Source organism: Erythrolamprus reginae, chromosome 1 (genome assembly GCF_031021105.1).
Source record: "Erythrolamprus reginae isolate rEryReg1 chromosome 1, rEryReg1.hap1, whole genome shotgun sequence".
Classification (NCBI taxonomy): domain Eukaryota; kingdom Metazoa; phylum Chordata; class Lepidosauria; order Squamata; family Dipsadidae; genus Erythrolamprus; species Erythrolamprus reginae.
In genome coordinates, this window is record NC_091950.1 from 87,078,511 (window position 1) to 87,092,006 (window position 13,496).

Consider the following 13,496-nt stretch of genomic DNA (forward strand, 5'->3'; position numbering starts at 1 on the left):
AAAACCAAAGTAGTATTTGTAGCCACTGTTGGATGTGCAAAATATTGGCCAAATTCAAACACATCACTAGAAGCCATAAAATGGAATACAATGTGTCTATGAAGATTCTCAACCATCCAAGTCATGGTTGTCCCAAAGGTGCTTTTCAAAAGGAAACTGGATTTTCTTGGGTTTTTTCCTTGAAAACATTTCACTTCTCATCCAAGAAGCTTTTCAGTTTGGGCTGAATGGTGGGGAATGGAAGGGTTTGTATTCCATTTATATTACATTATATATATGAAGACTACTGGTTTGAGAAGAAGGGTCAAAACACCATCGATATAAAAACTTAACAATCATCTCTTAACAGAAGAGGATGGATATGACACCACCGTATACAACACAATCTCTTTGGAAATCCCACACCCATTTGCACTGATTCAGGTGACCCTAAGGGTACAGATAAACCCCCAAGTGGCCTCAATAAGGAGCTAATAGACCAGTGTTTCCAAACCTTGGCAACTTGAAGCTATTTGGACTTCAACTCCCAGAATTCCCCAGCCAGCGAATGCTGGCTGGGGAATTCTGGGAGTTGAAGTCCAGATATCTTCAAGTTGCCAAGGTTGGGAAACACTGTAATAGACAGATGACTGCTAAAGAATATAAATTCTTCCATTCTCCATCATTCAGCTAGAATTGAAGAAGCTTTGGGATGAGAAGTGAAACATTTTCAAGGGGAAAAAATTCCAAGAAAGTCCAGTTGCCTTTGGGAAAAAAACAAAACTTTGGGATAACCTATTAAAACTTCAGTTTGCTCAAAAGCTTTAAGGCTGTCCTCCAAAAAGTGGGTTGTTGTTAGGGCCCATTTTGAGAGGGTTTTTTTTTCCTAAGGGGAAAAACAAACTATTTGTTTGTTTGTTTGTTTGTTTATTTATTTATTTATTTAGATTTGTATGTTTTTAGGGTTGTATGTGAACCAATGTTACTGAAGATTCTCCAGTTACAAATTCCTCTCCATTAGACTTAATATCATGAAGGAAGCTTGTGTATAAATTAGTCTATAATATCTTGTACCTGTAAATTGATGAGCTAACAGGTTTTTCAATACAAATGTAAAACAGCAGCTTAACCTTTGCTGAAATGGATGGGAGGGCAGATTTTAAACTTTTCATCAATTTTACATACGGTAATTACATAATTTCTTTACATAATTACAACACAATATGAGCAAAAGGGTGTACAGTATTGAAATTTTAAATGCTAAAAAACCTATTTTAAAAAGTAAATCTTGTTCTATAGGTTGACTACAGGCAGCCTTTGTTGTTGATTTAAATGCAAGGATATCTTTTGCAATAAGAATTGTGATCTTTATTTATTTATTTATTTATTTATTTGTTTGTTTGTTTGTTTATTAGATTTGTATGCCGCCCCTCTCTGAACTTAATGTTCAGTTAATTGGTGAATCAAACTAAAGGGAAAGCAGAATAACATCAGTAATTGTGAAAAATACTAAGTATTTAAATTAAATTAACTTATTGTAATTTAAATTAAAATACACATATTTCTTAATCCCAGACTCATAATTCAGTTATATAACACTGTTCCTTTAAATATCCTTAGATTGTAGGAGATAAATCCTAAAGTTATTTTTACCATTTTGTAGTCAATTCGATGTTAATTGCATATATTATATTGGGGTAGTCACTTTTACAACTTTATAACTTTCCTGTGATATTTAGTAAGCATAATGTATTAGTTATATTAATTTTATAACATTGTTAGTAATTCTACAACAAATACATAAATACATTTATTCAATGAATTTTTAGTTGGACTGAAAGACACACACAGAGACAACTCAGACACGCTCTAAAGTAACATCCTTGGTAAGATTACAAACCTTGGCAAACCTTTGCCTTGCTCTTGTTTTTTCTTTGACACCTGCTGAATAACCTGTTCCCAGTTCACATTTCTACCGGACGCACTGATAATCTGCCTCAAAGTAGGTTTCAGTCCGGATTCTTTTTCTGTCTCATTCTTCCGGTGACCACTCACATTTCGAATGCGTCTTGCATTGTTGAGATTTGGCTCAGGCAAATGAGAGCTAATTTTATTTTTTAAGTTAGTGCGCCATGTCAGGTCTCTTTGGAGAGAAGCTGGGAACCCAAGTTTACTTAATTCAGGAAGAAGAGGGCCCGTAGACGGCCCTGTAGTGCCTTTCAGCATCTCATGATTTGAATTATCTCCATCATCTTCTTTTTCGAGAGCGTCATTTGATTTTGTAGCATCTTCACCCCCATTTTCAATATCTAATGCGCAGGGATAGTTTGACATAGAGTCTGGGGTCGCCTTTTGGAGTTCAATGTGTTTTTTATTAGCACCATTCAATTCATCTAAACAGTTATCATTTTTAGCTGCAATGTGATCAGGTTCAGCAAGGCCATAAGATGAATAAGAATTTATGCTTCCTGATTTATTATCATCATTCTTGTTCTCCACTCCTTTAGTCTGGGCTTCAAGCGTCTTCAAATCATGTGAAGAATCTTCAGTTTTCTGTTCTTCTTTCCCATCAGTCCAGGACTTCTGAAAAGAATAACTATGCTGGAGTTCAACTTTGGCCTTTTCTAACACTTTGTTTAAGCTTTCATTGCTGTTAAGTAGAGGTAAGTTCCCTTTTAAACTGCTACAGTTACCTGGGTTATTGTTCAGCTTGGATTTATTCAAGCAATTGCTAGCCTCTACACTTGGCTGCTTTTGGACATCCCCAGATGATGAGGTGACATGGGCATGTTTCAAGAGATTCTTTGAATTTCTACTTTTAGAAGAGGGTTTAATATCTGGAGTAGGTAGAAGTGGGGACTTCAAAGGGGGCATCTTTCTATTTTTGCTTTCAGCTTTACTTGATTTATTCTCATCTGTACAGGCCACTGGCACTTTGCATGGTGCAACTTTAGGGGATGCCTTACTCTTAGTTGAAGGTACTTCCCGTTTTTTCACTTTCGAGTTGCTGGTTTTAGGATCTGCCGTTTCTAAAGATAGCTGAGACAATGCTTTCTCTGATGTTTTAGCTACATTCTCGTCAGACAGTGGCTGCTGTTCTACAGTTTTTGGGGAAGGATAAGGAGCCCATCGGTTAGTCTTATCTCGAGAAGGACTACTGCACTTTCTACTGACTTTGGAATTCTTACTCTGTGAATGTTTAGGAGCACTGAAATTTAGCAATTGATCTGAAGGTAGCTGGTCATTTGTGAAATCTAATAAGCAATCAGGATTGCCGTTATGATTATCAACACCGGTATAATTTTCCACACCTTCCTGCCATTGCCATGTATAATTTTCACCGCTGCATATATCCTGTACACTATTTATATTTAACCAGGAAGTATCCATGTTGTCTACTTGAGCACTACTGTTGACAGATCTATTTCTTCTATTGTTCCATCCATTTCTATTATGTTGAGCAGATTTCCAGTGCCCCCCTACATTTTTGGATTGCCAGCAAGACACTGCAATACTTGCTTCAGAACTCCAATTGGAATTTCTTCCTCTACCACGATAATGCCAACCTGATGTTGCACCTCTGTGATTCTGATGCCAAATACCTCCAGTATTTCCATAGCTATGATATCGACTTGGAGGCCCTCTGGAACCATTTGGATGCCACCCAAGTTGCCCTCTTTGGCTGCTGAGATGTCTGTTTGAGTTAGTAGAATTCCTTGAAGAGTGGATGAATTTTCCTTGCTTGGAATTTAAGAAATTATCCTTTTCCCAGTCCCAGTCCCTCTGTGGTGGTCCGTGATGCCTCCTTGGTGTTGTTTCATAACAATCTTGGTCTTGATAAGAGAGTCTGTCATTTTGTCGCCTTCGCACCCTCCTGTCATCACCTTCTGTTTCATGGTTTATGTGACAAAATTCACCTGTCCTACAAAGACATAAACATTTACATTTAATGATCAAAGATACAGATATTTACATCTAATGATTTAATAATCAAAATAACAAAAAATTAAAACTATCAAATCCTGGCTTAAATCCAATTCTATGTTTTTAATCCAATTCTACATTTTTGTTAAGTTTCTTTAATCAATATTGTCAAAAAACAGCTTCTTCTAAGGAAGTAAAGATCAAAGTTCAAATGAAAGTGAACTTGAAATTACCTTTCACTTTCAAATGGGACAAACATTTAAAGCAACACTCCATATATACATATCACCCTTTACTACTATTATTATTTTTACCACAGCATATCAAATAATATATTATGAAAATTATTTCCTTAGTGAAAAACTCAAAGAAACAACTCAGAAAAAGAGATATAATGAATCTTTAGGGGAGATACTTCCTTTATTTTCCACTTCTAACACATTGGGTTAACTGAAAACGATTCTTGAAGCACACAATAACTACTTAATGAACTACTTAATGTCCAGTCAACGAAGCAGTGGAAGTGATGTGCCGGTGCCTGGAGGCAGTTGGGGTCTGGATGGGTGTCAACAGACTCAAACTCAACCCTGATAAGATGGAGTGGCTGTGGGTTTTGCCTCCCAAGGACAATTCCATCTGTCATCTGGCGGGACCCAGGGAAGAGCCTTCTCTGTGGCGGCCCCGACCCTCTGGAACCAGCTCCCCCCGGAGATTAGGACTGTCCCCACCCTCCTCGTCTTTTGTAAACTCCTCAAAACCCACCTCTGCCATCAGGCAAGGGAGAATTGAGACATCTCCCCCAGGCCTATATAGTTTATGCATGGTATGTTTGTGTGTATGTCTTGCTTTTTAAATAAGAGGTTTTTAGATATTTTAAATATTAGATTTGTTGTACATTGTTTTTACTATTGCTGTGAGCCGCCCCGAGTCTACGGAGAGGGGCGGCATACAAATCTAATAAATAAAATAAATAAATAAATAAATAAACTATGCAAAAGTACTTAAGGTCTGAAATAACTCAAAATGAAACCAATTCAGTTCTAGAATGCAAGAACAGCAGTGCACAGTTATAGCTTTCCTTAGCTTCCAACTGATGCTATGGTTATTGCATAAATCACGGGTTGTCCCAGGACCAGGGTTCCTCCAGAAAGTTTTATAATATATCTACGACTATGTAATACTGTTCTTGGTTAGAACAGAATCAGCTTCACTTTGAGCTATTTCAAATGAAGGAAAATGGCAGGAAAACATTACACTGCTTTTAAAAAATCAATGTAATTTTCTCTCTTTCTCTATAGCCAACTGGAGATGTAAGAAAAAGAAAATTTCACACTATAGCAGGAGTCCCCAAACTTGGCAATTTTAAGATTTGTGGACTTCAATTCCCAGAATTCCTATGCTGGCTGGAGAATTCTGGGAATTGAAGTCCACAGGTCTTAAAGTTGCCAAGTCTGAAGACCTCTGCACTATGGCATCTAACAACTTCTGTTCATGGGCATGCTGAAGGTTTTGAGTTCCATATCCTTTTTTAACTTCAAGAAGACTCCTTAGCAATTCCATAAATAGGAATCAATTAACTGTGGATCATCAAGATTTCAAGGAGATCACTAGATCAAAGGTCAAAAAACCCATAGCCCAATCATGTAATGCTAAGTTACTTCTTTTCTCATTTCCTATATTTAATTCTACCAGGATAATCCTGGTACATTTAATTGAATCCACCTAGTTTTATTACTTTGGATTCTAGAATAAAATATAACATGTTCAAAAATCTCCACCAAGGTTATTCAAGAGACAGACAATTACAACTGGCAGGAGCCCAAATCCTCCTGATTCAATGAACAGCATTAGTATTATCCATATCTTTGGGGGACAAGCATAGCAACAGAAAAGGCACCTTTTCTGTTAGAATTTCTTAGAAGTTGAGACCCTGTCAGATCTTAGTGGAGGTGCAGAGCTTTTCCCCAAGGCAATTTGAGAGGGTAGCTATATAAATAATATAAATGAATAATATTGATAGCCCTTTTGAGTTGATCATGACTGAAAAGGGGAAAGCTTTAGTAAAGTTTTAAAATAATTGTCACTAATGCTAATGCTGAAAGTCACTAATGCTGAAAGTCACTAATGCTGAAAGTCACTAATGCTGAAAGTCACTAATGCTGAAAGTCACTAATGCTGAAAGTCACTTAGTCAGATACACAATGGATTTCTTCACTTTCATAGACTTATTTATCCAACCAAGGAGGAGGAGGGAAGTATCACACTTTGAAGTAGGGGAGAATGGACAGAATTGGTGACCACATCAACAAAGGTTTTCTACCGTACAGAAGACTATACATCTACAACTTAAACATAAAGTAAATACACAATCTTTAAATTGTACATTACTAAAAAGCAGTCAAACAAAAGGCATGAATCTATTTTTGCAAATTGTCTGAAAGGATTTTTTTTCCCTGGCAGCGTCAAAAGTAAAGTACTGAAAACAATCACATTGTCCTGAATGTTTGGCAATTTTGAGACCCTTCCTAGTCTTTGCTTAAATACCAATCCCAATGGAATCCAGTGCTTGTACTTTCATGCGCATACAATCTGGGAAAGCCTGCAAAGCAGCTGCACCAGACACAGGGGAATACATATCTGCCTCAACCTTTCACCAAGCAATGCTCACTCACTGGCTTGCTGCCACTGAACCATCACTCTGAATGGGTTGCCCTGCTCTTCTATTTCAAAGATTGAAATAGGATACAGTACATTCTTTTACAGAGAATCCTAAAAGGAAAAAAAAAACCCTACCCACATGCTAGAACGAAAGAGATTGATTAGAAATGCATTTACAGCTTGAAACATCTGATGAATTTAACTCCAATCCCGGTAAGGATATGGCTAGCTGATGAGAGCAAAATAGCTTGAAATATATCTTTACTAGTCTCTATTGCTTTTTATTATCAGCAAAAATGTTACACACACACACACACACACACGAACTGTTCAGTTTCTTCGTTCTGGGTTTTGCATGTACATAAAAACTAAGGGCGAAGCCACCACATTTAGAAACATAGAAGACTGACGGCAGAAAAAGACCTCATGGTCCATCTAGTCTGCCCTTATACTATTTTATCTTACAATGGATCTATGTTTATCCCAGGCATGTTTAAATTCAGTTACTGTGGATTTACCAACCACATCTGCTGGAAGTTTGTTCCAAGGATCTATTACTCTTTCAGTAAAATAATATTTTCTCATGTTGCTTTTGATCTTTCCCCCAACTAACTTCAGATTGTGTCCCCTTGTTCTTGTGTTCACTTTGCTATTAAAAACACTTCCCTCCTGAACCTTATTTAACCCTTTAACATATTTAAATGTTTCGATCATGTCCCCCCTTTTCCTTCTTGATTTATTTTGCATGATAGAATAAAAAAATAGGTTATAAATGTGGCAGAATTAGTTACTGTGGCCTGAACAAAAAAATGCAACAGGCATGACAGGAGAGTATATTTATAGAAGATTCTTAATATCCATATTAGGTATGTTTAAATGTAAGCGGCAAAAAATAAATCCGCAGCTATTTCATGAAGAGAAAGCTGTATCAATAGCAGTCAAGTTTAATTGTTCATCCAGAAAGTATTATTCAAAGTCAAAACACTTTTAAATCATAGACTTAAAATAGCCAATTAGTCAGTAGTTGGAATTCTCCCAGCTACACGCAACTGGAGGCTGCAGAAAAGGCACCCCCTGCACTTTCAAAAGCATTTTCTTTTGTTCAAAGAACCAGTAAAGAACTTCATCAAGTACAAATGAATGAAATGTGAAAAGACTCACCGGTTCTGTTCATTTCTTTGCTGTATCAGTTGGAGGAGTTCCTTGTCGAAGTATTCTTCGTCAGTCTTTTCTTTCTCTTCCTCGGCACCGTGGGCTTCCACGCCGTCTTTGTGCAACTGGCTGGAGATGTGCTTGGCATATGCTGACAAGCCCACCACGGTCACCCTGCACACTTGGCACTCATGGTTGCTGTCCCTGGGGAAAGAAGGAGAAGGGGGGCACTCAATTCTTCCCACAGGCATGGCAAGTGATGCTGATCTTAATTCAGTTTCCTTAATTCGAGTCAATGAGACACAAGAGCTGGTAAATTTAGGCTGAAGTTTAAAAAATAAAAATAAACCTGTTGCTTTCTAAGCTTTTTTCTTTTGAATTCACTTGGCTATTTCTTGGTGGATTTCAGATATATTTTTTCCAACAATCAAGAGGTAACAAGCTTGGTAATAAGAAAGGGTCATCTAAGATTCTTCTTGAATTGCTGTACTCAAAATCTTGTGGAAGGAAACATAGCGGAGCAGGGGGGCTTGCAGAGCGAGCTGAAGCTGCTCTAAAGCACCTCCATGGTGCCAGCTGCACTGGGGAAGAACCAGTGTCGGAGTCTAGAATTAAGCTCTGTTTCAGCAGAGGAGGGGACAAAAAACCTCAGCAGCCAATCTTAACACAGTGAAATCTGATCCGGGACAACTGGCACAGTGGCCTGGAATTTGAAGACTGTAAGGGAGTCTCCAATTCACTGTACTTTATTTGGTTTCAGAAAATGCAAGTTGTCCATTCTCTACTTTGCAAGGATTAGGCTAAAGGCACAAAATTATTTCAGCTGGAGGGAACAGACAGCTGTCAGACAAGTGGCCAAGAAATAAAAACCTTACATATTTAGTTTCTCGCCTTGGAAGCCTCCAGGGAAAGAAACAACCTTGAAAGTCTTTAAATGTTTTGAAGAGAGGATAGTTGTCACTGCCAAAATAGGGCAAGAAACCCCTGTAACTTAGAATATAAGAACATCAGAAGAGCCATGCTGAATCAGGCCAAAGCCCATCGAGTCCAGCATTCTGCGTCACACAGTGGCCCACTAATTGTCCATGGGGATCTTGAGCAGAAAGAGAAGAGAATACCTTCCCTTTCCCCTGACCTCCAACAAATAGTACTAATTTTAACTTATTAAAATTCAACCTTTTCTTTTATTAAGGTTGCAATTTTCTCAAAATTTGTGTGATTTTGTGATCTCCTATGAAAATGCCAAAATTACTATCCTTCACTTGGCAAGTGGAGCCAAGCCATCACAGAAACTCATGAAATAAACACTAAAGGCCTGAAAATCTATTCCCCAAAAATAACAACAGAAGAAACTGAATAGCAAAATTAGTGCCTTTTGTGACTATGACCTGCAACAGTTTTACATATCGACAGTCTACAATTCCATATACTTCATATATGATATATAATAGGCAGAAGAGTAGTACAAAATGAGCTGGGGTGGCGCAGCAAGTAGAGTGCTGTACTGCAGGCCACTGAAGCTGACTTGTAGATCTGCAGATCAGCGGTTCAAATCTCATCACCGGCTCAAGGTTGACTCAGCCTTCCATCCTTCCGAGGTGGATAAAATGAGGACCCGGATTGTGGGGGCAATAGCCTAGCTCTGTTAAAAAAGTGCTATTGCTAACATGTTGTAAGCCGCCCTGAGTCTAAGGAGAAGGGCGGCATAAAAATTGAATAAATAAATAAATAAAATAAATAAAATAAATAAACAATCTTTGGGGGAAAAGTGATGGCTTACTGCAATGTGAATTGGAGCTCTGAAATCTTCTTTCCATTTCCAAATGGAAAAGAGTAAAAGTGAAATTTTCAGAATTCCAAAAACCACAAGCTTAAATAAAACCTTTTTTTTTTTTGGAAGAAGGAAAAGAAGTTCAGAGACCAATAATATGCCAGACTGCATTCCTACTCGTTCCACAATTAAGTATGTGAACCACTGTACTAAGCTTTTATTAAGGTTTAATAAAGGGACAGCAAGCATACTTAGAATACTGTGTTTCGCTTTAAAGTTTTATGCCATCAATAAGTTATTATGTGGGCACAACACAGCTGCAAAACCATCTGGCCAGAACATTCTTTAGTGGTGTGATAGAAGCCCCCATTTCCTGGGCTAGAATCATCTTTGCTATTCTGTAAAGAATTTCTCTTAAAGGAAATACAGGCTGAGGAATCTTCTTCCACCTCTGTAATTTGGAAAGTGTGAAAGACAAGCCAAGGGGAGAAAAATCCTTCACCCACCCACAAGACATGAGACTACATGCTTCACTGAGAGATCAGCTGATTGCTAAATAAAGCATCATCCTCTTCATTTTTAAAAAAGCTTTAAAATGCAATTCTGTATATTCTGCTAATTCTATATAAATGAACACTTACTTTTCTTGAGTTCATCCCAGTCTTATTAATGGGCACCAGGGACAGACCATGGAAAACAATTTTTTCAGGGAGGCTGGCAAGAGTGGTTTTGTGCGTTACCTAGATCAGTGATGGCGAGCCTTTTTTTCCTTGGGTGCCAAAAGAGAAGGGGTGCGCGCTATCGCGCATATGCGAATGCCCACACCCATAATTCAATGCCTGGGGAGGGTGAAAGCAGCTTCTCTCGTCTCCCAGAGGCCCTCTGGAGGTCGGAAATGGTCTGTTTCCCAACTTCTGGTGGGCCCAATAGGCTCTTGCTTCGCCCTCCCCAGGCTCCAAAAGCTTCCCTGGAACCCGGGGATGGTAAAAACACCCTCACCATCCCCACGGAGGCTCTCTGGAAGCCAAAAACGCCCTCCCAGAGCCTTTGTGTGAGCCAAAAATCAGCTGGCTGGTACACACATGCACATTGGAACTGAGCTAAGGCAACTGTGAGAGCAGTCATGGGCTTCCCAAGGTATGCCCATGTTACACCAACACTCCACAGTCTGCATTGGTTGCCGATCAATTTCCGGTCACAATTCAAAGTGTTGGTTATGACCTATAAAGCCCTTCATGGCATCGGACCAGAATATCTCCGAGACCGCCTTCTGCTGCACGAATCCCAGCAACCGATTAGGTCCTGTCAACTAAACAATGTCGTTTGGCGGGCCCCAGGGGAAGAGCCTTCTCTGTGGCGGCCCAGACTCTCTGGAACCAGGTCCCCCCAGAGATTAGAACTGCCCCCACCCTCCTTGCCTTTCGTAAACTCCTCAAAACCCACCTTTGTCGTCAGGCATGGGGGAACTGAGATATCTCCCACGGGCCTAAACAATTTATGTATGGTATGTTTGTACGTATGTCTGTTTAATAATGGGGTTTTTAAAATATTTTAAATTGTAAATTATTAGATTTGTTATGAACTATTTTATTGCGTTGTGAGCCGCCCCGAGTCTACGGAGAGGGGCGGCATACAAATCTAATAAATAATAATAATAATAATAATAATAATAATAATAATAATAATAATAACAACAACAACAACAACACCTCGCATGCCTGCAGATAGGGCTCCACGCGCCACTGTGGCACCCAAACCATTGGTTCCCCATCACTGACCTAGATCTTGTGCATTAAGCTTTGTTCACATGAAACTTTACTTACTTGCATGGTGCAGTTCCTAACAAGCCGTAGACTGGTACCAGTCCACAGTTCAGGGTTTGGGAACCCCTGTTTTAAACAATATCGTCCTTTCTATTGCTTGCCCCAAAGTTTTCCTCCTGAGAGGGGGTCCTGACCTTCTTGGCTTTCCAGAAGGCTATGAAGATCTGTTTTCCCCACTAGGCATTAGAGCTGGATGTTAGGGGGATCCATTATATACTGCTTGCTTTGCAAGTGTATTTTAAGATGAGTGGCTATATGTAAATTGTCTAAAATTTATAGCAAAAAAAGGGCTAGATGTATCCATGCACCGAATACATCTTGGTCCCAGCCAAAATTACAATGAACTCAGAAGTGTTACTGGTTTCAAATGTGCATTTAAGATTTTTAAATTCACAACATTTCAATTATCTTTAGGCAAAACAGAGACCAAGCAAAATGATGATATGTATTTTGTGGTCTAGAAATCTAACAACACAAATCTTCCCAAATTTCACATTTAATATTCAGCTGCAAGCACTGTATGAACTATGGAAAAAAAGTTTAATTTTTGCTAACACTATCAACAGATTGGCAGTTTACAAATTGCAAATAACACTATCAATGTATTGACAACAAAAACAAATTTTATTTAATCTACATAATTCCTCTTAATGTTTAATAGATTTTTCCTATGGATTGTGCCATAATGGATTGTTACTGTTGTATCACAGATATCCAAGTAACTTAGTAAGGACCAAACTGCTTCTGGATTTAGATGGAGAGTCCTCTTTAAACTCTAAAAAGTTGGCATATCCAATGTACTCTACCCATTGATATAAATGGGTCATATTCATACCTTCCCAAATCTGAACATTAAACAGAATAGAACAGTCACAGAAGATGGGAAACCTAAATGCAACGCTAAATTAAGACCCTTCCTGATATAGCTGTTTAGATTGGACAGATGGGACATAAAACCTATCAACCAAAGTACCTGGAAAGAACTGATGTTACCTTGATGGCACATAAGCAATTTAAAACACAATTATAAGAACAAGTTGTTTAAAATTATCATTTTAATTAAAAATTAGCTGGAATTGCTAGCTCAAGTTACACAGCTAAAGTTAATGTTGATGACACTCTGCTATCAGAGCCCTAACCCTTCAGCTGTTCAGCCAGGCAACAGATGGATCCTTATTTCCAAGAACAAGGTCAATTGGTTGTAAGATTTAATTTCAAGATTAACAGATTAAAGGAGAGGTGATTATTAGATGACTACTTTAACTTGTTTGTTTGTTTGTTTCTCAGAAACTGTATTTCCCATATACAGTGGTACCTCTACCTAAGAACACCTCTACTTACGAACTTTTCTAAATAAAAACCGGGTGTTCAAGGTTTTTCTTTTCCGATTCTCAAGAAACATTTTCTACTTACAAACCTGAGCCTCCGAAACTGTAACCGGAAAAGGCAGGGAGAAGCCTCCATGGGGCCTCTCTAGGAATCTCCTGGGAGGAAACAGGGATGGAAAAGACAGGGAGAAGTCTCTGTGGGACCTCTCTGGGAATCTCCTGGGAGGAAACAGGACTGGAAAAGGTGGGGAGAAGTCTCTGTGGGGGCCTCTCTGGGAATCTCCTGGGAGGAAACAGGACCAGAAAAGGCGGGGAGAAGCCTCTGTGGGGCCTCTCTAGGAATCTCCTGGGAAGAAACAGGGACGGAAACGATGGGGAGAAGCCTCCATGGGGCCTCTCAAGGAATCTCCTGGGAGGAAACAGGGCTGGGAAAGGCGGGGAGAAGCCTCCATGGGGCCTCTCTAGGAATCTCCTGGGAGGAAACAGGGCCTCCACTCTCCCTGGGGTTTCCACAATCGCATGCATTATTTGCTTTTACATTAATTCCTATGGGAAAAATTGCTTCCCCTTAAAAACATTTCTACTTAAGAACTTGGTCACGGAACAAATTAAGTTCGTAAGTATAGGTACCACTGTATTGGGACAACTCCTCCCTAAATTCACACCAGAATGCTTATATTCAGAAGGCACTAAATTGTTGAACACACTTTACAAAAAATATAGGAGAAGGCTAACTTTATGTTCTGAACTGACAGAATTTTAACAACTTTATAAGCTACAATTTTTTTGGGTTGTTATTAAGCTGATATGCTCACTCCTACAACCAATACTGATGAATTCATGCTCAGGGTACATATTATG

General features: G+C 38.8%; 1 protein-coding gene across 1 annotated transcript in view; it reads right to left on the bottom strand.

Moving 5' to 3' along the window:
- ZNF106 (zinc finger protein 106) overlaps positions 1-13,496 on the bottom strand; it is a 48,150-nt gene that overhangs the window by 26,679 nt on the left and 7,975 nt on the right. The window contains exons 4-5 of the mRNA XM_070757738.1: positions 7,723-7,917; positions 1,880-3,901 (exon numbers count right to left, since the gene is read on the bottom strand). Of these exons, the coding sequence (XP_070613839.1) occupies positions 1,880-3,901; positions 7,723-7,917 (2,217 nt within the window). The remainder of the gene's footprint in view (positions 1-1,879; positions 3,902-7,722; positions 7,918-13,496) is intronic.